Source organism: Alligator sinensis, unplaced genomic scaffold, assembly GCF_000455745.1.
Source record: "Alligator sinensis unplaced genomic scaffold, ASM45574v1 scaffold107_3, whole genome shotgun sequence".
NCBI classification, from domain to species: domain Eukaryota; kingdom Metazoa; phylum Chordata; order Crocodylia; family Alligatoridae; genus Alligator; species Alligator sinensis.
In genome coordinates this window covers 307642-308737 of record NW_005842578.1, presented here as the reverse complement: position 1 = coordinate 308737, position 1096 = coordinate 307642, and the positions used below count along the sequence as shown (strand labels likewise).

The 1096-nt window shown below is 64.6% G+C and overlaps 1 protein-coding gene across 1 annotated transcript in view; it reads left to right on the top strand.

Annotated features, from left to right (window-relative positions):
* The window catches only part of NPAS1 (neuronal PAS domain protein 1), a 30354-nt gene that overhangs the window by 17052 nt on the left and 12206 nt on the right, over positions 1-1096 (top strand). The window contains exons 4-5 of the mRNA XM_025214337.1: positions 21-110; positions 556-784. Of these exons, the coding sequence (XP_025070122.1) occupies positions 21-110; positions 556-784 (319 nt within the window). The remainder of the gene's footprint in view (positions 1-20; positions 111-555; positions 785-1096) is intronic.

Here is a 1096-nt window from a genome sequence, read left to right as displayed (position 1 = left end):
GGCTCGCTCTGTCTCCCCAGTCGCTGGACGGGTTCGTGTTCGCCCTGAACCAGGAGGGGAAGTTCCTCTACATCTCGGAGACCGTGTCCATCTACCTGGGGCTCTCGCAGGTACGGGGAGGCGCGCTGTGCGGGGGGAGAGGAGTGGGGCCTAGTGGGTAAAGCAGGGGCTGGGAGCCGGCATGCCTGGGTTCAGTCCCTGATCCGGGGGTGGAGAAGGGCCAGCGTGTCCATCCGGATCACTGCAGACGGGGGTGTTGCGTGTGCGTGTGTTGTGCCCCCTGCCGCGCTAACCATGACGCCCTACGACCCCCCCGCAGCCCTCCTACTCCAGCTGCCGAACCACACTCCCTTCCCAGAGCTGGTCCCGCTCCATCCTAGGCACTGCCCGCCTCCCCGGCCCTTTATCTACCCCCCACATACCTCCCTCCCCACTTGAGATTACAGGAGACTCATCACCCCTGGACGCAGGGCAGGGGCTAGGACATGCAGGGGACCAGAATTGGGGGCCGGGGGCAGTGCCCTTCCTTCCCAACCCCCCATTTTTGCCTTCCAGGTGGAGCTGACGGGCAGCAGCATCTTCGACTACATCCACCCCGGGGACCACCCCGAGGTCGCCAAGCAGCTGGGGCTGAAGGTGCCGGGTGAGGCCAGCAGCCTCCCGCCGGGCACCCAGAAGCCCCCCAGCCTGGCCGGGCCCAACGGAGCCGGCTCCACCTCCCTGCTCCCGGCGCCCGAGCCCGGTAAGCCGCATGTCCCCTCCATGCTGGGCAGGGAACCTGGGTGTCCGGGGTCCCCAGGCTGCCTCCAGCTGGGACCTCAACACCACCACCTCGGCCCTGCCAGGGTCATGCCAGGCAGAGGGAGGCTTAGGAATTCTTGCCTTCTCAGCACATGCACATACACACATGCATGTGCACATGCACACACACACACATGGCTTTCCTGTGGGAACTGCTGAAAAATTCCTGCAGGAGTGAAAGAGAACGAGAGAGAAAATGCAGCCAGCCCTGGCCTGACCACGTGCCACGGAAAGAGGAGGGGTGTGTGTGTGTGAGGTAGAGAGAGAAAGGGCTCTGGGTAAGGGGTGGTATGGG